Below are 21,699 nucleotides of genomic sequence, written 5' to 3' on the forward strand. Positions count from 1 at the left end.
TTGCTGAATCCCCTTATTGACCAAGGCAGTGAAGTTGTTCTTCTCATAGATGAACCCAGTCTGTGACATGATCTTAACTACGGGTGCCATTGTTAGGGAAGAAAAGCTTGAAGAGAAAGAGGATTTTTGCTTGAGAGAGAATGAAATAAGACAGTTGAATTTGAGAATGATAAAAGAAAATGATTAGAATGAAATAGGCTTTTATACTTTGCTCAAACTCAACGGATAAAAATAATAAAGAGAAATAAATTACCCAATAGAAACTGCCTAAAATTACCGTTTTAAAAATAAACTTTAAAAATTCCACCCATTATCCGTCGTGTAATGCTTATAAACTGTAAGTATACTCGATGGATAATGTTCAGGGAATTAACGGTTAAGATTTAGACACTTCGACGGATGAGGATAAAATGTTATCCGTCGAGCTTTAAAATATTCCAGAAAAGTAATTGATCTTTATTTACAATTTGTATATCGACGGATGACTCAACCCGATGGATAATGGTCATCCGTCGAGAGACAAATTTTGACTTAGCCAAAATTTCATCCAAGACTAAAAATCAACTAAATTTTTGGCTTCTTTTCAACTTGCAAGAATAATTCAGATAAATTCAAGAGTAATTAAGCATACCTAACTCACTTACCAACCTAGAAAAGGTGGATTCATCCAGTGGCTTGGTAAAAATATCTGCAAGTTGCATCTCACTTGGAACAAAATGTAACTCTACAGTACCATTCATTACATGTTCCCTTATGAAATGGTACTTGATGTCTATATGCTTTGTCCTTGAATGTTGCACTGGATTTTCAGTGATGGCAATTGCACTTGTGTTGTCACAGAAAATAGGAATCCTTTCAACTTGCAAACCATAGTCTAGCAATTGATTTTTCATCCACAAAATCTGTGCACAGCAACTGCCAGCAGCAATATATTCAGCTTCAGCTGTAGAAGTAGAAACTGAATTTTGCTTTTTACTGAACCAGGACACAAGCTTGTCTCCTAAAAATTGACAGGTTCCTGTTGTGCTTTTTCTATCAATTCTGCAACCTGCATAGTCTGCATCTGAATAACCAGTTAGATCAAAACCAGAATCTCTAGGATACCAAATGCCAAGGTTTGGTGTTCCTTTGAGATATCTGAAAATTCTTTTAATAGCTATCAAATGAGACTCTCTAGGATCAGCCTGAAATCTAGCACACAAACATGTAGCAAACATTATATCTGGCCTACTGGCTGTTAAGTACAGAAGTGAACCAACCATGCCTCTATAACTTGAAATATCCACAGACTTTTCAGTAGTGTTTAGTTCAAGCTTAGTTGCAGTGGCCATGGGAGTTTTTGCAGATGTGCAATCCATTAGATCAAACTTCTTTAAAAGATCAAAAATATATTTAGTTTGACTAATGAATATTCCATCACTAACTTGCTTAACTTGTAAACCAAGAAAGTAAGTTAGTTCTCCCATCATACTCATTTCATACTTGCTTTGCATCAGTTTGACAAACTTTTTACAAAGTTTCTCATCTGTAGAGACAAAAATAATATCATCTACATAAATTTGAACAAGTATGCTAGAGCCATTCACATTTCTGAAAAATAAAGTTGTATCTACAGTACCTCTTGTGAAGTGATTTTCCAAAAGGAACTTTGATAAAGTGTCATACCAGGCTCTAGGAGCTTGTTTCAATCCATAAAGTGCTTTCAATAGATAGTAGACACTTTGGGAAATTTGGATCTTCAAAGTCAGGAGGTTGACTTACATACACTTCTTCCTCCAAATCTCCATTCAGAAAGGCACTTTTGACATCCATTTGATAGACCTTGAAATTGGCATGGGATGCATAGGCTAAAAAGATTCTGATGGCTTCAAGTCTTGCAACAGGAGCAAATGTTTCATCAAAATCTATCCCTTCTTGCTGACAATAGCCTTTAGCAACCAATCTTGCTTTGTTCCTTACTACTATGCCATTTTCATCCATCTTGTTTCTGAATACCCATTTGGTGTCTATTGGATTCTTTCCTTTAGGCTTGGGTACCATCTTCCATACTTTATTTCTTTCAAATTGGTTTAGCTCCTCCTGCATAGCTAAAATCCAATCAGGATCTAATAAGGCTTCTTCTACCTTCTTTGGTTCTTCCTTAGACAGGAAGCTGCTGTATAGACATTCTTCTTGAGTTGCTCTCCTGGTTTGAACTCTGGAAGAAACATCACCAATAATCAGTTCAAAGGGGTGATCTTTTGTCCATTTTCTTGGTTGAGGTAGATTAGCCCTAGATGAAGAGACCTCAATGTTGTCTTGATGTGTGATTGAGTTTTGATTGCCAGAAACTCCCCCTGAGTTTGTGGATCTTTGATTTGAAATTGTGGTGCTTTCTATGGGTGATCTGCCTTGACTTCCTGCTCCTTTTGATAACCCGACGGATGGTGAATTTTGAGTACCGACGGATGAGGCAGGTTGTCTTCCGACGGATAATACAGATTGCCTTCCGACGGATGAAGCATTATGTAACTCGACGGATGTTGAGTTTTGTGCTTCATTTGTAGTAAATTTGTCTGCATTATCCTTAGACACTGTTTCTTGATCACTTTCATCATCACTTTCTTCACTGACCATCTCAACATTGTCGAATTTGAGGCTCACATGGTAATCTCTATCTCTTAGTCCTTCAATCTTTTTATCATCAAACATAACATGTATAGATTCAACAACAATGTTGGTTCTTAGATTGTAGATTCTATATGCTTTACCAACAGCATATCCAATAAAAATTCCTTCATCTGCTTTAGCATCAAACTTCCCATTTTGATCAGTTTGATTTCTCAGAATATAGCATTTACAGCCAAAGACATGAAGAAAGTTCAGAGTTGGCTTCTTGTTCTTGAACAATTGATAAGGTGTCTTGCATTTTGCTTGATTAATCAGAGAGATGTTCTGAGTGTAGCATGCAGTGTTGACAGCTTCAGCCCAGAAATATGTTGGTAATTTTGATTCTTCAAGCATTGTCCTTGCAGCTTCAATAAGAGATCTATTCTTTCTTTCCACTACTCCATTCTGTTGTGGAGTCCTTGCTGCTGAAAACTCATGCAGGATCCCACTTTCCTCACAGAATGCTCTCATGACATAGTTCTTGAACTCAGTTCTATTGTCACTCCTGATTCTTCTAACTTTGAAATCAGGATGATTGTTAACTTGCCTTATGTGATTGATGATGATTTCACTAGCTTCATCTTTGGACTTTAGGAAATAGGTCCAAGAGAACTTTGAGAAATCATCTACAATTACTAGGCAAAATCTTTTCTTTGAGATTGACAAAACATTGACTGGTCCAAACAAATCCATGTGAAGCAGTTGCAGAGGTTCTTCAATTGCTGAATCAAGTTTCTTCCTGAATGATGCTTTAATTTGCTTCCCTTTTTGGCAGGCATCACACAGTCCATCCTTTGTAAACTCCACCAGAGGAATGCCTCTAACTAGTTCTTTCTTTACCAGCTCATTCATGGTCTTGAAGTTCAAATGGGATAGCTTCTTGTGCCATAGCCAACTTTCATCTTGACTTGCTTTACTGAGAAGACAAGTTACAGATTCTACTTTATTTGAGTTGAAGTCAGCTAGATACACATTTCCTCTTCTCACACCAGTCAGAACCACTTTGTTGTTTTGATTATTAATCACAACACAGGTTTCTTTGTTGAAGGTTACTGAGTTGCCTTTATCACAAAGTTGGCTGATACTCAACAGATTGTGTTTGAGACCATCCACTAAGGCAACCTCTTCAATGATGACATTGTCCTTTAAAATCAAGCCATATCCCACAGTATAACCTTTGCTATCATCTCCAAAAGTGATACTTGGGCCAGCTCTCTCTTCAAACTCTGTGAGCAGGGTAGAATCACCAGTCATGTGTCTTGAACAACCACTATCCAAGTACCAAAGATTCCTTCTGTTTCCCTGCACACATCAAAATCAAATCAAGTTGATTTTGGTACCCAAGTTTCCTTGGGTCCTGCCTTGTTAGCTTTCTTCTTCTGTTTCTTAGGTTTTAACTCATTTGACTTAGGAATTTCAGATTCTTCCTTAGTCATTTGGGTTGGGCCTTTGAAACCACTAGATGCTACAGAATTATTATGCATGTTATGGCTAACAGGAAATGGCATGCTTGGTGCAAACATGTTATTCCAGTAAGGCATGCTAAATGGCATTTGAGGCATATTGTATGCAGCATAATATGGATTAGGTGCAAATGGCATATTAGCAAATTGTGCATTCATGTTCTGTGTAGGCATAGCATTAACAGGCATAGGAGGCATGGCATTCATGTTAGAGAATTGATGCTGAACAGACATGGGAGTAGGCATGGCAGATTTGCAATTAACAGACAAGTGATTTACACTACCACATTTGACACAGATTTTTCTAGGAGCATATTTGTCAGGTGTGTAGTTGTTATGTTTGTTAATCCCTACTTTACCATTCCTATTGTTTTTCCTTTTAGTTTCTGTTTTTACCTCTATCTTCTCAAGTCTGTCACTCAACTGTTTGACAGTCATGTGACCAACATTAGCCTTCTTCCCTTTCTTGGCTTGACTTGACTCCCCTGAAACAAAGTTCTTGGAAACAGACCCATACTTTTCATTTAGCTTGGTTAATTTGGCTTTACTAATAGGTTTGTTCACAGCCGACGGATGAGGATTTTTATCATTCAACGGATAACACATTTTGTTATCCGACGGATAGTCTTCATCATCCGTCGAGTCTACATCTGTCAACAATCCATCTACCAAAATAGGTTCTAGTTTCTCCTTATTCTTTTTCCAGGCTTCATCACATAAGGACTCAATTCCTTGAACCTTGGTGATTTGAGCATGAACATCTCTGGATGTTTTCCATGCTTTAATCACCTCATGTTCACGATCGAGCTGCTTCTTTAAAATTTCTTCCTTTTTCAAGGACTCAGTTAATTCCTCCTTAGCAATTCTACACTCAATTTTTTGTTTCTCAAACTCAACAAACTGAGACTCAAGCACATTATTCCTCTCACTCAAAAACAAGTTATTTTCTTTGATTTTAGCATTTTCTTTAGTGAGGGACTTAAGTGTAACACGCAAATGATACAATTCTGTAGACATGTCATTTATTGCATCATTACACTCAACTTTAGATAAATGTGCAAGGTTTGTAGTAATTACCTGATTGCTTGAGGAACTTGTCTCTGTTTCATCAGACTTGGCCATAAGGGCTAGATTGACATAGCTGATCTCCTCATCTTCATCCAAACCATCAGCTGCCCAGTCATTCTCTTGTGTAATAAAAGCCCTTTCCTTCTGTTTAAGTAGATCAAAGTATTTTTGCTTATAATCCACAGACTCAAATCTCTTCTTACTAGAATCTGACTTTCTACACTCATTTGCAAAATGCCCTACCAAGCCACATTTGAAACACTTAAATTTTGACTTATCCACCATATTTCTATTTGGCTTGGCAGCTCCAAAGTTCTTCTTGTACTTGAGCTTGGCAAATCTTCTTGAAAGGAATGCTAGGTGCTCATAAATGTCCTCCATGTCATCTTGACTCAAAGAATCTTCACTTTCTGCAGCTAGCCCTTTACCCTTGCTTTCACATGCCTTTGAAGTTGATTCCACAGCTTCCATCTTCACTTCCTTCTCCTTTTTCCAGTTCAGCAACTAGTGCAATGGATCCTCCTTTCTTCTTTCCTCTCTCCATTCTTTCATCCTGCTCTATTTCAAGCTTATAGGTCTTCAGAATGCCATACAGTCTCTCCAAAGTAAACTCCTTATAATCTTGTGAGTTTCTCAATGAGACTGTCATTGGTTTCCATTCCTTTGGAAGAGATCTGAGAAATTTCAGATTGGAGTCTTTAGTCTGATAGACTCTTCCATGCAATTTAAGAGCATTTAGTAGCTTTTGGAATCTACTAAAAATGTCAGTGAGTGACTCACTTTCTTCATTGTGAAAATGCTCATATTGCTGAATCAGGAGCTGCATTTTATTTTCTCTTACTTGCTCAGTACCATCACAGATTATCTGTATTGTGTCCCAAACTTCCTTGGCAGTCTTGCAGTTGATGATGGTATCAAACATATCTGCATCAACACCATTGAACAGAATGTTCATGGCCTTTTTATCTTTCCTGACTTGTTCAAGATCAGGATCAGACCATTCATGCCTTGGCTTTGGAACTGATGGTTCATTTTCTGTTGCAGCTCTCATTGGAACATGAGGGCCTCTTTCTATGCAGTCCACATAGGCCTCATCTTGAGAAAGCATATGAAGATGCATCTTTACCTTCCAATGATGGTAATTATCTTTATCCAGAAAAGGAATCCTGACTCCAACATCTTTCTTGTTCATCTTGCTGAATTGTTTTGATCTTTAAACTCTTTGTAGATTAAGAGCTTGCTCTGATACCAATTGTTAGTCCCTTAACAATATAGCAAGAATTACAGAAGGGGGGTTGAATGGAATTCTTTACCTTTTTCTTGAAATAAAAATGTTCAACTCGATTATGGATATATCTGTTTTGATTAGCACAATGCGGAATGTAAACTTTAATGAATCAAAACAAGAGTAATTAAAAACAAGAGTCTTTAAAAACTTTCTGGTGGATTTAAACAATTCCACCAGAGATATATATATTAATATATCGAGAGAACTCTGTGTGCAGAAATGCTCACAGCTGCTTTTACAAGATAGAACAACTAAGAACACAGGAAATGCTAAAGATAGTGCTTACAAAGATTTCTCTGTGTCTGTTTCCAAGCTCACTTAGTTTTCTCTTAGTTATTATTATTTGCTACTCTCTTGGTTTATATATATTACCAAGATTACAAAGTCAAAAGAACTGAATAAATATAAAATCTAACAGTCTTGATCTTTGCTGCTTTTTGTCCTCTATTACCCAGTTAATGGGCTTCCACAGTGTTTGTATCCAATCTCGACGGCTGTGTGTCAGCTTTCACTGTTCAACTGATGTTTGAATCTTGATATTATCATCCGTCGACTTTCAGATCATCCGTCGATGACTTACTTGATCATCCGTCGACTGCTATTTTGAACATCCGTTGAAAGTCATTTGATCATCCGTCGAAGCTTTGTTAAGCATCCGTTGATAGCTATTTTGGCACTTGACTTCATTTCACTTATACATAATTACAAGACATTGCTTATGTACAGTTAATCAACCTATTCTGCATATCTAGTCAAAGTCAACATGACTTATATGCTACTACAGATTCTATAGAAAGGTGCATACAACACTGTGCTACAAACTTATCATTATATAAGCTACTCACTCGATGGATAATAAATTACTCATCCGTCGGTACTCAAACTGAGTTATCCGTCGGGACTATAATTCTTATCCGTCGAGTGCTACATTATTTCACTAAGTAAAATCTACTTAGATGTTTTGTTTAGGTAATCATCAAGTGCACAACATATTCACAACAGAGATATATATTTTGAGTATAGCATGCAGTGTTAACAGCCTCTTCCCAGAAACTTTTTGGCAACTTGGTATCTTGCAGCATTGTTCTAGCAGCTTTAACTAATGTTCTGTTCTTTCTTAAACTACTCCATTTTGTTGAGGTGTTCTAGCAGCTGAGAATTCTTGAACAATGCCTTTGCTTTTGCAGAATTCACTCAATGTTGCATTCTTGAATTATGTTCCATTATCATTTCTCAATCTTTTTACACAATTATGATCTTCAACCTGTTTTTCTATCTTCATGATATGATCAAATATGATGTATGGAGTTTCATCTTTAGAGTGCATGAATTATACCCAAGTGTATCCTGAGAAATCATCCACCATCACAAGTGCATATTTGTTCCTTGAAATTGATAAGACATATACTAACCCATACAAGTCCATGTGAATAAGCTGCAATGCTGCACTTAGAGAATTCATAGTTTTTGACTTGTGACTTGATCTTTTCATTTTTCCTTTCTGACAAGCTTCACAAACTTCAACTTGAGCAAACTCCAGATTAGGCATGTCTCTTACTAACTCCTTTTTGACCAAGGTGTTAATTGCCTTGAAATTCAAGTGAGACAACTTTTTATGCAATAACTTATTTTGTTCTTCTAATGCCTTGGTGTAGAAGCAAAAAATACCATCCTTATTTGTTGAGTTCAAGTCTATAACAAATAAGCTTCCTTTTCTTGCTCCTTTCAGAGCAACTTCACCAGTTTTCTTACTGATAAAAGTGCATTCTTCTTTTGAATAAAACTTCAAAGCCTTTGTCTTCAAATTGGCTAACACTGAGAAGATTTACTTCAAAAACAGCTACCAGTGCTACATCATCAATGACAACATTTCCAAAAATAATCTTTTCATATCCCATTGTGAATCCTTTGTTGTTGTCTCCAAAGGTCACCAAAGGGCCAGCCTTCTTCTCAAACTGTGATAGCAGGGCCTTATCACCTGTCATATGTCTGTAACACCCATTGTCTATGGTCCATATGACCTTCTTCATTTTTCCCTGCACACAATAAGTTTTAAGTGTGTTTAGCAACCCAAACAGTGTTGGGAACTTTCTTCTTGTTAACTGATTTAGCAGAAGTAGAATGAGTTGTTTCAGATAAAATAGAATTCAATGACTGTTGTGCATTTTCCCTATCTGTTGTAGACCCAATTTTTGTTTCTTTGAGGTCTACTCTCAGCTTGTGACAACTTTTCATCACTTTCAAGTTGCAAGGGATGCAATCAAACTTGTCACAGAATGAGTAGGGATCATTTGGATCTGCTCCATTGTATTTGCAGGCTTCTTCAGCTGGCTTGCTAACAACCTTTTTACAAAGGTGAGTTAGGTGATTCACAGAGCCACATTTTTCATATTTCTTTCTTGGAGCATCTGCAACATAAGCAAAATTATTGCTTTTGTTTATCCCAATTTTCCCATTTCTATTTTTCTTTTTCTTTCTTGCATCTTCATTTTTGGTTTCTTTGACAGGGTGTCTTGGAACCTTAGTTATCCATTAGCTTCTCTTCAGCTTTGAAAGATTGAGTTGCTTCTACATTTTTTTCTCATTGTCTTCATCATCAATTTCTTGCTTGATAATCAACTCTTCTTCACTGAAGTTAAGTTCACATGCCTTGAATGTAGGTTAATTAACCTTTTTTCAGGATTGTTGGAACATTTTCATCTTCTATTGCTTTCCCTTTGTACCTATATTTTTCTTCTTGCTGTTCAAGGCATCATAATCAAGACCAATAGCAATATTTGCACATGGCTTGTTCTTCTCATGGTACTATCCAACTAACTCAGGTGCATTCTTGAAGGACTTCAATTTAACTTCATTCTTTTCAAGCTTCTCCCTTAACACTGCTTCAGTCTCACATGCACACTTGAGCTTGTTCTTCAGATATGCATTCTCTTGTCTTACAACTTCAAGCTCTACCAACAACAATTCAGCTTCTTGTTTCTCATTTTCAAGCTTCTCATTTATCTTTATCAATCTGCTAACTTCTTCATTAGCAGCAACCATACTTGTATGAATATGAAACATTTCTGTGTTCATCTTCTCTACAGTTTCCTTTTATTGACTCACGTTCAAATCAATGGTGGTGAGAGTTGGTACCTATAACTTTGATGAGGATGACTCTCCTTGCTCCAAGGCCATTAGTGCATAATTTTCAACTTCCTCATCTTCATCATTATCAGAAGAATCCCAACTTTTTTACTCTGCAATATAAGCTTTGCTTTGTTGTTTCTTCAAAAGAGCCTCATACTTTACTTCCAATTCAAGATAAGCTTTGTCTTTCATTGCTTTCTTGGGTTTCCTGCATTCTTTAGAAAAATGGCCTAGTTCATCACAATTGAAGCACCTTAGTTTTGATCTGTCAACAGATCCAGTTTTGTAACCATTTTTGCTATCATATGTGTACTTCCCTTTTCCTTTCCAGTTGTTGTCTTTGTTGAATGATTGTCCTTTACCCTTGAAGAATCTTGTCTTCTTTACTCTAATGTCATAGAATTTTCTTTCCAAATAGGTCATTGACTGATAAATCTCATCAAGTTCATCCAGGGTGTAGAACTCATCTTCTTCCAGTTCCATAATGACTTGTTCCTGTGAATCATTGGTTCTTTTCTCACTTGTTGAGGCAACTGGAGTCTGGGATCTTGTCTCATCATTAAAGGTCTGGCTTTCATTGACAATTAGAGCACTTAAACCATCTACAACATGCCTTTGACCAGCTCTTAATGATTTTCTTTAAATTATTTCTAATTCATGTGTTTTTAAGATTCCATACAGAACTTCCTAAGTTATTCTGCTCAAGTCTCTCCCTTCTCTGATTGCTGAAATTTTCTATTCCAAATGATCGGGGAGTGTAAGCAAAAATTTCAAGTTCACTTCTTCAGCTTCATAGTATTTGTCATGGAGCTGTAAGTAATTTATCAACTTATTAAACCTTTCAAACACATCAGTGATACTTTCTTTTGGCTTAACCATGAAACCCTCATACTGTGAAATCAGTATCCTTCTTTGATTAGATTCAACTTCCTCAGTTCCCTCACAGAGTATTTCAATCTTTTCCCAGATCTGTTGGGCAGTGTCACAGTTGATAATGTTGTTGTATATTACATTGTCAAGTGACTCGATCAAAATCAGCTGCAAGCCACTATCCAGGGAGACTTTTTCTTTCTCAGGCTCAGTGTACTCAGAAGGGTCTTTTGGAGCATAATGAGTTGGAATGACCATATCACCATCTGTTGATTCCTCAACTCTAACCATAGGAGTGAAGGGTCCATTTTTGAGGATCTGAATGGATAGTTGCTTGGTCATCCTGATAAATAGCAACATTTTCTTTTTCCAAAGAGTGTAGTTAGCTTTTTCAAAAGTAGGTATTTTGATGCTACTGATCATCTGTGTATTCATTCTTCCAAGATCTTGAATCTGTTTACTTTCAGATTTTACTCTGATACCACTCGTTAGGTAATGAATTACACACAGGGGGGGTGAATGTGTTTTTGTGTTTTTATGCTTTTCTTGAAGTATTTATGATTTGAACAAAGTAAATGTAAATCTTGCAGTGATATGTGTTAATACTGAAATTAAACAAGCAATAACAGTGAACACAGATCTTTCAAAACTCACTTAATTTTATATTAAAATTAAGTATGTTTTGCTACAAAATTTCTAGGCTCTTTGTTGATAAAGAGCTTAGCTTCTTCCTTGAGAGAATACAAGATTTTCTTGATATTAATTTGTTACATCTAACAAAGGACCAGTGTTAACTTTATATCACAGTTAACTGCTGGTTTACACAGTGTATAATAATACATGCTATTTACTTTAGTAAAATGTCACTTATCATATCCATTTTAGGACAATTATATCTTCCAATTCTGGCTTAGCATATCTTTGCATACTGTGTTAACTTTCATCTTCCTTTGTCAGTTAATCTTCGCCCTTGATCTTGCACACTCTTCAAGCTGCTGTATGTAGACTTGTCAATCCAACTGGTTGGATTGTTTGTTGATTGTTAATCTTGGATATTGAACTGGTCTGCAATTTTTACTTTGAGATTTTACCTCGAGATCTCCAGTTAGGCATATAGAGATCTTGACATCTCGATAAGTATATTGACTTATCGAGATCTCTAATACTCTATAGTTGATTTTACTTGTAGAGGTCTCTGAGTTCTCTATAAAAGAATTTAGCTTATTGAGATCTCTCATCTTCATATCTTTACTTTAACTTATCGATATCTCTGAGTTCACTAGTGATATTTGACTTATTGATATCTCAGAGTTCTCTAATGAAATTTGACTTGTTGATAACTCAGAGTTCTCTAGTGAATTTTGACTTGTCGTTATCTTTGAGTTCTCTAGTGAAATTTGACTTGTCGATAACTCAGAGTTTCTAGTGAATTTTGACTTGCGATATCTTCGAGTTCTCTAGTGAAATTTGACTTGTCGATAACTCTGAGTTCTTTAGTGAAGAAATGATTTATCGATATCTACAATCTTCTTGTCTTCAATTTGGCTTGCCGATATCTCTGAGTTCTCTATAAGTCATTCTGGAGTTCTCGATTGACTTCTCTATAACACTAAATCTGTGACTTGTAGAGATCTTGACTTAGAACATTTTTCCCAAAACAGATTTATTCAACTCCAAGCTTCTTCATAATTCTTCTGAGGCATGATCTTCTTGATCTTCTTCCAGATAGAATTCTTAGGCTTGATACTGTTTAAAGAAAAAGGCTCCAGTCTGCTCTTTTGGTATTTTTACAGATTTTAAATGTTACAAGTGTAAAATGCAAACCAAGATTACAATACAACTTACTTAGGGTTGTCAAGTTGACTTAGTCTTGTTATTGTACAGGCATGTCTTGCACAACAGAACAGCTCACAATGTTTGATTTAAAAGCTGATGAAGGCATTTTTGTTGGATATCCACTATCAACAAAAGCTTTCAAAGTTTACAATCTTAGAACAAGAGTGGCCATAGAATCTATTCATGTATATTTTGATGAAAAGAAGATTATATGTCTAGAAGATGTAGATGATCATGAAAATTTGAGATTTAAAAATGAAGTGACATATGCTGAACAGTTAAATCATGATGATTTGACAAACTCTGATAATGCAAATTTTAATATCACTTTAAACTCTGATGAGCCATATGTCATTGGAAATACTACAAATACTGAAGCACATGTTGAGGAAGAGCAACATGATTCACATCAGGAGTCTAGTACAAATGATTCAAATCAAGAAATATCAACAGATTATCCATCAGACTCTAATTCCTCAAATAGTGAAAAAGCAAATACTGATAATACTGGAAGCACTAATACTGGAAGAGCTTCAGGAAATAAAGATGGTACACAACAAAGTGAGACTAGAGACTTCATGAATCAATGGAGAGGTTCTACTTCAAGAAGTCAACTTCCTTCTGCAAGAAAATGGACTAAGTCACACACACCTGACTTAATTATTGGAAATTCTGATAGTGGTGTCAAGACAAGAAAAACCACTCAAAATGAATGTCTCTACCATTCTTTTCTATCTCAAACTGAACCTAGGAAAGTGGAAGTAGCTCTTCAAGATGCTGACTGGATCACATCAATGCAAGAGGAGCTCAATGAATTTGAAAGGAACAAATTCTGGATATTGGTACCAAGACCAATAAATAGATCAGTAGTTGGTACAAAATAGGTGTTTAAAAACAAGACTGATAGTGAGGGTATTATTACAAGGAATAAATCAAGGCTGGTCGTAAAGGATTATTCACAGAAGGAAGGCATTGATTATGATGAGACTTTTGCTCCAGTTGCAAGGCTTGAGGCAATCAGAATTTTTTTAGCCTATGCTGCTCACATGAAGTTCAAGGTGTTCCAAATGGATGTGAAGGGTGCATTTCTAAATGGTGAAATTGATGAGGAAGTTTATATTGAACAACCTCCAGGATTCATTGATCCAAAATATCCAAACCATGTCTACAAGTTGGATAAGACACTCTATGGACTAAAATAAGCTCCAAGAGCCTGTTATGAAACACTTGCTCATTTCTTGTTTGAAAGTGGTTTCAAAAGAGGTACAATTGATAAAATTATATTCTATAAGTACCATGGTAAGGATTTGTTATTAGTTCAGATATATGTTGATGATATCATTTTTGGCTCTACTAATGATAAACTCTGTGAAAGGTTTTCCAAGCTAATGCAGTCTAGATATCAAATGAGTATGATGGGAGAATTAAATTATTTTTAGGGATTACAAGTCAAGCAAAGTGAAGTTAGATTTAAATATTGGTTCATTAGTAGATATAACTAAATACAGAGGTATGATTGGTTCACTCCTATATTTGACTGCTAGTAGACCTGATATCATGTATGCTATATGTCTGTGTGCAAAGTTCCAAGCTGATCCAAGGGAACCACATCTGTTAGTTGTGAAAAGAATTTTTAAATATCTCAAAGGAACCATGAATTTTGGATTATGGTATCCTAGAGATTCAGAGTTTAAGCTAATTGGATATTCAGATGCTGATTTTGTAGGATGTAAAATAGGCAGGAAAAGCACTTCAGGAAGCTACCAATTTCTTGGTGGCATATTGGTTTCTTGGTTTAGAAAGAAATAAAAGTCGATTTCCACTTCAACTGCAGAATTTGGGTATATTGCTGCAGGAAGCTGTTGTGCTCAAATTCTTTGGATGAAGAATCAGTTACTGGATTATGGGTTAGAATATTCTAAAATTCATATATGTTCTGATAATTAAAGTACAATATTCTATGACTAAACACATCGACATAAGGCACCATTTCATAAGGGAACATGTGATGGAAGGTACAGTGGAATTGCACTTTATGCATATATATCAGTAACTAGAAGATATCTTCACCAAATAACTTTGTGAAGCTACATTTACAATATTGGTGAATGAATTGGGAATGATCTTAGGACAGTTCTCAAATACTGATGAATAAGTTGTGTTCTGTAACAGACAAATGAGTTCAGAGTTTGGTATCTTTTTTTATGAATCAGTATTTCTTAAATTCTGATAACTGTGATAAACACTGATGCCATATATTTATTGTAACACCCCCAAATCTGGGGTCGGGGATCTGGGTTGTCACGAGTTCCATTTCCCTTAATAATACTTAATCTTAATAATCAACCAACTACTGCGTACTGTGACACCACAATATACACACACACCACAAGTTATAGTCTCAGAGATGAATATCCAAAAATAACACAAGTCATATTATTCCATAATTATAAGTCATTACACCTCAAAAGGGTTTCTGAATAAATTTACATATTATTTTCCATTATTAAAATTCATAAGTATACATAAGTCTGGTACATCAAAAGTTGAAAGCCTAGCCTATTGGTAGTTCCTACCTCAGCTACAACGGCATCAACACCTACAGGAAACTGCGAAACGTTTCATATCCGCTCACGAATTGGGAGCTTGGTCATGTTCATCTTGTCTATCTGTTGTTGTGTGATGAAAGAAGAAAGCAATGGTGAGCAACAAGCCCACCAAATTAATATGTATAATGATTTACAATATGTGAGCATTCTCATAGTACTCATGAAAGTCTTGGTCAAGCAGATATGAACCAAGTTTGATATCTTAACGTGACCAAGTCGTAAAATATTCAGTATATATGTATATATACTTTTCAAAATTTTGGAAATCCTCTTCCATGCATAATATACACAGAGTTCCAGTCTATAAATGTATAAAGATATCGTTGCAAGGTGATCTCTTATATCTAACCTTGTCTCAACGTTTTTCTGAAAATCTTTGTCATGAATAAGATAATCATTAACCAGATATAAGTTGAAAAGATGAAGTTACAAGATACTCCAATATACTTATATCTTTTCTGAATACTACTTGAACTACCATCGTTCAAGGTATAATCAGTTTCAAAAGTTCATCACATAGATGAGACTACAAGATAAGACTTGAATAGATTCAATCTTTGAAATATCATTATAAAGAATGAAGTTACGAGATACTTCATTACGTCCTGATATATATACACCTATATATATACATTTCATACACTCCTTGAAAACCTCTGTTATGAAAATTATAAACAGAGTTGCAATATTCAATGAATTTGGAAAGGAGAAAACCTTGGCATAAACTTGATATCTTGCTAATCGGGCAAACATACCAATTAAGTAACCTTTTCCACTAGTAGATGGATGAATCCCCCACTGGTCAACACCCTGGCCGTATTAGGACCTTATGCTGGACTGCCACTCAGCCACTTACGCATTGATGGACTCCCATTGAGCCACTTACACTTTTATGGACGCCCATTGAGCCCATGTTGCTTATGCCGACTCAACTAGATGGACTTACTTCCCGAATGTTGGGCAAGTAATCAAAATGTTTTCTCAAAACAGCAACCTCGTTGCGAATATAAAATACACCACAGAGTCGGATCCCTCAGGTTTTGAGCGATTATTTAAATCCTCTTCAAAAGGAAGATCTTAATTCTGAAAATGAGTTTTGGGATTCGCTCTAACTTTTAAAATCATTTTAAAGACTCGAAAATATTTTTAAGAATATTTAGAGTAATGCTGATTTAATAAAATAAATCAGTCCCGATATGTTGGGGAATATCTGAATATTATTATTTAAATAATATTCCCATAAGGATAATCTTTATGAATATATTTGAAGTAGAAGTTTTAAAACTCATACTTGAAATGAATCATAAATAACAAAAGATATACTTATACGAAAGTACGATCTTTATTTGAATAATCGAAAATAAGTTTGATTATTATTCAAAACTATCAAATATACCTTATTCGATTAATAGTTATAGAAAACTATATATATATAATACTCGGGAACATCGACTCCCGGTTTAGAAAAATGTTCACCTTTGGGTCCCCTATACTAAGGGTATATGCAACTACTGCTTATCTCTAGCATAGGTATTATGCAGTTTATAAGCATTTGAATTGATAATAAAATATCAACATTTCACAACATGCATATATATATCATATCAATATGCTTCAATATATCGTAATATTTGCTAATAACAACCATGCATTTATCTCAAAATACATCAATATATTTACATCACAACAACAGTATAACGGGTAGAAAACTTGCCTGAGTGCTCCGGGATAGACTTAAGCTTAGAGTGGGTCCGGTAACCTATGAAAAACAACATAAGCCGGAATTAAACCACGGTCGCTTAAGAAACTAGACTTTATCCACTTAGACCCTTATGTTCGCTTATACGCTTAACGATTTGCGTTAATCGCTTGCGTACCCTCGGCTCCACCAATTTTAATAAATTAACCGTTATGAATTTTAAGGCGACTCTTTCGTGAGTACTTTACCAACTGCCTAACCCACCATACATAATTGTTTCGCAATCCATTTAGTCTTTTAAGGGCCTTAAACAAGGTCTCAAAGTAAAGCGAGGGGTAAAGGTTCGTTCACGAAACGCCGTTACTTAAAACGGTCGTTTCTCCTAACCCGTACATCGGAACCAAGCGAACCACATATCAAAACGAAGCTTACGACACACTCTAGCTAATCATGGAAATGTTACAGATTGGTTGTTGAGTTTCCTGTTCTGAACACTAAGAACTAGCAGTTAAATAAAACGGGCATTACGACAGCTATGTTTACGCGATTACCAAGTTTTAAACCACTCCAAACAACCACAATTTAACTCACAACCACCAATACAACAAAATTTCACCCAAACCTTACTACATCAGTCCCAAATCTCAAGATTTTCCAATTCATTCAACCACAAACATGAACTACTAACTATACTTAAGTTTCATTAACTATAAACAAGATTCCATCATCCAAATCACTACAATTCCAATCCAAACTTTAAACACACAAGCAGCATATTTCGCATGAACTATATTAATCACAACCACTCCAAAACATTCAAAGTAAAGCTTAGGGTTTAAAGTTTTTATACCTTCTTGAAGCTTTTAATCAATGAAAGATCCTTGGAATGCCCATGGAAGCCTTGATCTATGCTTAAGCTACCTTGACCTTATAAATAAAATCAAGAATCAAAAGTTTGTTCTTGAAAGTTACTATTCACCCTAAACTAAAATGATTTAATTGAGCTAGAAAACCTTGGATTCAAGCACTCAAACTACTTGCTCTTCTTAGTTATGAAATATAGAATCCAAGGAAACAAACCTCTTGAATTATGATTGAGTGAAGCTTGGGTTTTGAAAATTTTCTCCTTGTTTTAAGAAGAAAGGCCGAGAGCAAGAGATGGGGGAAAGAAGAAAAATGTGTTTGTTTGGTTGCTTTTGATTTTGGTGTTTGTGAAATAAATACTTGGTGGAGATTGCTTTGATAAAGTGATGACATCACTTGGATGACCTCACCTCCAAGCCACATGTCTTTCCCTTATGGTTTGATGATGTCACCTACTCTTTTAACAACATGTTTTAGCTTCTCTTGGAAGCTTCCTTCTCATTCTACTTGTATGTGCTTGTCCCTTGGTCATTTATTTATTTTACGGTTCGCTTAATTCCCATTCTCGTTATCCGTTTGAGGGATCATATCCGGGATCTCATTATTTGAGCTTTCCTAAATCTTTCCTAATATTTTATAATCCTTTAATGATCCTCTCTTATAATCCTTGAATTTAAATCTTTTTAATCATGTTACCTTATAATCAATTCTTTCGGTATCTGGTGGATTTTCGGGAAAAAATCAAAGTGTTCGAATTTGGATTCTGACGATCTTTACATACACTTATTTACTTTATGGAGTACTAATATGATCTTAGAATTTCCATAGCAGTACTCCTATATATCGTGGTCTGATAATTTTTCTTAACCAGCATTGTCAGCACAAGTTACTATTCATCAGGATTTCAAAAATTTCCAAAAATTGGGGTTATTACATTTATTACTTGTAAATTCAAATAGAGTGTTAAATCCTGATGTTTAAACTTTGACAATAGTTGCATGATAAACTCTGATTATATAGTTAAGTACTGATATTGGTCAAACTTATGTGTTGACTGATAGACTTTGACAGTAGTTAATTAAATATAGATATGGTCAAATATGATTGACTATTAAAAACTGATGATTTTTGAATTTATTCAGAGTATTTTAAAATCGGTATTTTAATTAAATTATTGAGATGTAGTATAGTGGATGATTATATGCAAATGATCAAAAGTGCATAGTAGGTGGCGTGTGTTTAGGAAAACCGATTGAGTAACTACAGCAAATTATCTTGTATAACTGTGCATGTAATTATTGCTCCTTATTATCTGTTCCATGATTGTTTTTCTGAGCAATAACATATTTCCAGATGTCCCACTAAGTTGAACCGTTTGTGAGTAATTGAGTATATAGTTATACAAAATCAGTTTTTGATTTTAAATTATCACTTTATCTCTAATAAAACTTTTTTCACTCTCTTACTTCTTATTTTATATCAATTAAACTCTGATACCCTCATCAGTTTTTAAGCTTTTTTAAATAGTTCATCATGTCTTCACTAGCTACATCAACAGCTTTTACTTACAATGTGCAAAGTTTGCAACAAGTATGCTGCAATTTTGGACCACGCTGGTATCAATCCTGATTATCACATCTTTTTTTTGAACTCAAAATGAAATCATCCATTACTAGTACTCCTTCATGATTACATCGAAGAAATCAGGAGAGATATCATCACTCCTAATATTACGATTAGCAACATAATAGGATCCTCTTGCGAGGAAATGAGCTACCCCATTAGTAGACCGTCTTACAAAGAACAAAGAAACATTTGGAAATTCTTCTAGAAAAGCCCTACAATCATTTATCAGGTCTCCAAAATATGATACCATAGCAGCCTTACTACAAATAGACTGAACAACTGAGAGGCTGTCCGTTTCAATGGTAACTGCACCCCATTGCTTTTTCTTTATACAACTCAAAGCCTCCTTCACCCCCAAGGCTTCCACTACCTCCATATCCCTTCGACCCTCTTTACAAGATGAAATCGCTTCTTCCACAGACCCGATGCTGTTACGAGCCACACATACATAACTATACCTTCCTGTCTCCTCAAAGATGGAAGCATCTACATTTACTTTTATCGCTTTGCCCTCTGGTCTAGTCCACTTCATAGCACCATCATCTTCTGTTACAAACACTGCAAGAGAATTGACATTCCTATCTTGAGCTATATCCCATTGATTTATCATGGAGTGAACCAGCGCACCGCTGTGTTTATCCCTGCTCCCTTATCATTCCAGACTACCTCATTTCGAAGCTTCCAAATCACCCAACATGTTACTGCAACTCATTTCGTCCTCTCACCATCCCCTCCTATCAATCTGTCATTTAACCATGCTGCAAACGAAGCACTTACATTTGTATCTACCTCCCCAAGAATCATATTCCAAAAGGATCGAGCAAACGTGCAATTTACTAAACAATGCACCACTGTTTCTCTCTGCACATTACACAGCGGACCGATTTCGTCCACATTGACATGTCTAGAGCGAAGCAGAGTTTTCGTCGGGAGATAATTAGTTCCAGCCCTCCACAACATATGGGGGGTACACGAACCTTCCACACTCTCTTCCAAAACTCTGTTACTGAAGTACTGACTTCCCCTTCTTTAGCCGCCTGAACATATCTATACGCACTTTTAACTGAAAAAAGTCCCATTTTTCACCGGACCAGTAGCATCCATCCTTAATACGACTTTGAGATAGGGTAATGCTCAAGATAAGCTCAACATCCCGTCTATTAAACAAATCATGCACCAAGTCTTTATCCCAGGTCAATGTTCCAGTTTCAACTCAAAGCCGACACATTTTTACCAACTAAACTCGGACGAACAGTTGTTACTCTCGGGTTGTCTTCACAAGGTAGCCATGGGTCATTTATAATATTAGTCTCCTCCCCATTACCCACTCTTTCTCGAGCACCCATCCTTACCACCTCCCTTGCTTCAATGACGCTCCTCTAGACAAAACTTGGATTATGTCCGAGCTCAGCACTTAAAAATTCCCCTGTTCTGTAATATCGTGCTTTAAACATTCAACTAACTAGACTATCCGGTTGACTTTGCAAACGCCATCCTTGTTTTCCTAATAGGCACAAGTTGAACTCTCTTAAGTTTCTAAACCTCATCCCTCCATTCGACTTATGAACTATCAACTTTTTCCAACCCTTCCGATGGATCCCACGACAATTTTTCGACCCCGAACTCCACCAGTACTTACACATGAGTTGCTCCATTTCTTTACACATCTTAATCGGCAGTAAAAAGACATTCATTGCATAGCTTGGCAAGGACTGAGCAACCGATTTAATCAGCACCTCTTTCCCCCCTTTCGAAACATATTTCCCTTCCCACTTTTGAATTTTCTGCCTCATATGTTCCTTCAAATAACCCAGAATGACAGTCTTGTTTCTTCCTAATGTACTTGGTAAGACCAAATAGGTACTGTCAACCCCTGCTTTATTTATTCCCATTATCGAACATACTTCCCTCCTGGTATTTGTATCCGTGTTGGGGCTGAAGAAAATTGATGATTTAGCAAGATTAACTTGTTGTCCCTTCCCCACTCTGCCAGTGCTGTACTACAGCACTTAATCTTGTCTTGTAACAAAACTACCATATCACTTCCCCAACTATCTTTCACAACCTGTCGACACATTGGTTCATGCGCCCAAGCATTCTCAAATATGATCCTCGTAGTACTCCTTCTCTTCTTACATACTCCTAAATTTAACCATAACGGACAATGGTCTGAAGCTGTTATCTCCATATTCTCCAGAATCGCATTCGGGAACAAAACAGACCATGGATGAGTAATAAGAGCTCTGTCTAAACGAACTTCCACCCTATTGCTCGTACATTTTCCTTTCTCCCATGTATATGGGTAGCCCACCAATTCCAAATCTCAAAGATTGCATTCATAGAAAGTCTCCTGGAAGCCTGCAACCAACCATTGAGGATAAGGACGCCCACCTTTTTTCTCACTTTAATTTAGAATATTGTTTAGATCGCCCATTATACACCATGGCAAATCAGACTCCCTGCTTAGCTGCTTTATCAAGTTCCATGACGACCTTCTTAAACTCCGATGTGGCTCACCATAGAAGCCAGTTAAATGAAATAAATGATGGCCTTCTAATCGAATCTTCATGTCAATGTGGTTTATACTATAACCTAACA

General features: G+C 36.0%; 2 protein-coding genes across 2 annotated transcripts; both read right to left on the reverse strand.

Moving 5' to 3' along the window:
* Positions 1–19,147: 19,147 nt before the first annotated feature.
* On the reverse strand, positions 19,148–19,711 carry LOC141714606 (uncharacterized). The gene has a single exon (XM_074518116.1). It carries the CDS (start codon positions 19,709–19,711, stop codon positions 19,148–19,150), a length of 564 nt encoding a protein of 187 aa, XP_074374217.1.
* A 598-nt stretch (positions 19,712–20,309) lies between these two features.
* On the reverse strand, positions 20,310–20,993 carry LOC141714607 (putative mitochondrial protein AtMg00310). Its single transcript, XM_074518117.1, has 2 exons — positions 20,565–20,993; positions 20,310–20,480 (listed from the first exon to the last, which is right to left on the reverse strand). Exons 1-2 carry the CDS (start codon positions 20,991–20,993, stop codon positions 20,310–20,312), a joined length of 600 nt encoding a protein of 199 aa, XP_074374218.1.
* Between the last annotated feature and the right edge of the window lie 706 nt (positions 20,994–21,699).

The sequence above is a fragment of the Apium graveolens genome, chromosome 3 (genome assembly GCF_009905375.1).
Source record: "Apium graveolens cultivar Ventura chromosome 3, ASM990537v1, whole genome shotgun sequence".
NCBI classification, from domain to species: domain Eukaryota; kingdom Viridiplantae; phylum Streptophyta; class Magnoliopsida; order Apiales; family Apiaceae; genus Apium; species Apium graveolens.